The sequence below is a fragment of the Alosa pseudoharengus genome, unplaced genomic scaffold (assembly GCF_046254945.1).
Source record: "Alosa pseudoharengus isolate Yale_2024_CS ecotype anadromous, Long Island Sound unplaced genomic scaffold, YU_APseudo_1.1 YU_APseudo_1.1_scf_19, whole genome shotgun sequence".
Taxonomy (NCBI): domain Eukaryota; kingdom Metazoa; phylum Chordata; class Actinopteri; order Clupeiformes; family Clupeidae; genus Alosa; species Alosa pseudoharengus.
The window spans coordinates 20,506,385-20,508,884 of record NW_027468657.1 but is presented as its reverse complement, the minus strand read 5'-3'; the positions used below and the strand labels follow the sequence as shown (position 1 = coordinate 20,508,884).

The 2,500-nt window shown below is 49.6% G+C and overlaps 1 protein-coding gene across 6 annotated transcripts in view; it reads left to right on the top strand.

The window, feature by feature from the left end:
- shf (Src homology 2 domain containing F) overlaps positions 1-2,500 on the top strand; it is a 125,635-nt gene that overhangs the window by 91,699 nt on the left and 31,436 nt on the right. For 3 of the 6 annotated variants that reach the window (XR_012988295.1, XM_076291967.1, XM_076291970.1), the window contains exon 4: positions 74-175. The exons of the other annotated variants lie outside the window; for them this stretch is intronic. Coding sequence is in view for 2 of the 3 variants with exons in the window: in XM_076291967.1 (XP_076148082.1) it covers positions 74-175 (102 nt within the window). In the remaining variant the exon portion in view is untranslated. The remainder of the gene's footprint in view (positions 1-73; positions 176-2,500) is intronic. 6 annotated transcript variants of the gene reach the window in all.

Sequence of the window (2,500 nt, the reverse complement as noted above, 5' to 3'; positions counted from 1 at the left end):
TCTTTATTATTATTTTTCCCTTTATTTTTCTGTGTGCTGTGTTCCTCCCTCCCTCCACCTCCCTCGTGGACAGCTCTGCTGTGTTATGGCTGTGTTAGCACCGATGGCTCAGTGGGAGGCAGAGAACCAGAGACCCCCCCCAGGACTAAGGACCCCCCGCCTAGAACCCCCAAAGGTACCCCCCACAGGGACGCAGGGGACGCCATCTCACCACCAGACTGCTCGTCGGTCTCACTTGCTGCCCGTCTGTCTGTTTGTCTGTCTCACTTGCTGCCTGTCTGTCTGTTTGTCTGTTTCACCAGCTGTCTTGCTGCTTACTTCCCCTTCCAGTTTGTTGGTCTGCCTGTGTTAGCTTCCCTTGCTGGATGTCTATCTGTCTGCCTATCTGTCTCTCTCTCTCTCTCTCTCTCTCTCTCTCTCTCTCTCTCTCTCCCAATCTTACTTATTATAGGGACTGTGTGATGGCCTAGAAGCTTCTGGTCTCAGCTGGAAAAAAAGGATACATCTCTTTATCCATCTCTCTCTCTCTCTCTCTCTCTCTCTCCCTTTCTCTTCACTCACTCCAAACGATCCTCCACGATGACTGTGTTTCCAAATTCTGCTCAGTCTACAGGGGACATCTAGTTTCACAATGACAGGGGAGAACATGTCTGTCTGAATGTTTGTCAGTTTGCGTGTCTCTGAAGTTCCCCGTCTGTTCCGTGTTGACGTCTTAACATCTCTCTCCTCCTCCTGTCCTCTCCCTTGAGAGGGCGTCAGAGTGGGAAGGTGATTTGGGGTTTGGCTGGTGGCTTTGAGATGGCGCCGGTGTCTTTCCTATTCTCTACTTTGCGTTGCTTTGTCTACACTGGTGTCACTGGCCTCCCTCCTGTCTATGACCACTCCTGTGTGTCTGTCTGTCTGTCTGTGTGTCTCTGTCTGTCTGTGTGTCTCTGTCTGTCTGTCTGTCTACAGTGTATGTGTTTGCCTGTCTGTCTGTCTGTCTGTATGTCTGTCTGTCTGTCTTTCTGTCTGTCTGTCTGTCTGTCTGTCTGTGTGTGTGTGTGTGTGTGTGTGTGTGTGTGTGTGTGTGTGTGTGTGTGTGTGTGTGTGTGTGTGTGTGTGTGTGTGTGTGTGTGTGTGTGTGTGTGTGTGTGTTCTGTCCTCACCCCTTCTGTATACTGGGAAAGAGAGGCACTTTTGACACTAACAGTCTAACAGACCCTCTTGCCACTGTGAGAGCAGTTCAGTATCAAAACTGAATTGTGTGAGGTGTGTGTGGGGGTGGTTGGGTGGTGTGTATGTGTATGTGTGTGTGTCTGTGTGTGTGTATGGGTGTGTTTGTATGTGTGGAGGCCTACACATTTCACAGAAATTTTTTTAGTTTTGAGTGTGCAGGTCTCTGCTGGATTGCGGATAAAGAATGAACGACTTCAAAACGTTGCCTCGTTAATTCTTCCTCCTAATCCTGACACCGCTCTCCCCCACTCCCGCTCCCTAATGGATTCTTCCGCTGTTTACAGATTGCTCTCCGCTTCATCCCCTCTTTGATGGGGAATTGTGTTCTGTGCAAATTTCAAAGCACCGTCTCCCATAACAGACAGCCGACTGCATCTCTCTCTCTCTCTCCCTCTCTCTCTCTCTCTCTCTCTCTCTCTCTCTCTCTCTTTCAGCTCAGGTTGTTTCATAAGACTCTGACTCCTCTGTTCTTCCTCTGTTCTGCCCTTTCTCCGACTGGAGTCTGTGTTCCATTTTGCTCTCACTCAGGAACAACATGACGACATTTGGAGGAGACAAACTCTGCTTCCCTCGACACCCCATCATTCAACAAAGAAATCAGAATGAGAGAGAGAGAAAGAGAGGGAGAGAGAGGGAGGGGGGCTGGGAGAGAAGTTGAGAAAAAGAGAAAGAACAGATCGCAGTTGGCTTCCTTGTCAAGTGTGTGTGTGTGTGTGTGTGTGTGTGTGTGTGCAGACCTAGTCATGAACTCCATTTGTTGCAGACATCTCTATCTTCAAAGCCCTGAGACAGCACAGAAAAAAAAAAGGGGGGGGGGGAACCCGACCCATCCAGAGGCAGCCGTCTTCAGAAGCCCAGATCTGAGGGACGGGAGACGCCTGTGGGTCTCCGCCTCGCCTGCCCGCCCCAGGGTCGGCCACAAGGCTCGCTGTCTGGCAAAGATCAGTCGCTGGAGGTCACCCAAGGTCATAGAAGGTCACATAAGGTCACCACGGGGGTCCTAAGGTCGGGTCGATAAAGCCCAGCGGCCTTGCTCTGTCAGTCTCAGTGTAATGACAGTCCCTCGTTATCATGGCAACTGGAGGTAGCCACTTCAGGCGGATTGTTGTGATTTTAGACATATCTAGGTCGCCGCTGCAAAGGTTTTACGTCGGAGGCCTCAACAAAAAAACAAAACAGAACTTTCTCTTTTTTTCTAATTTTATTTAAGATGATGAATAATGGAGTAATTTTCCGTTAAAACTCTCTCCCCTTGAGATTGCAACTCGCCGGAATTGAAAAA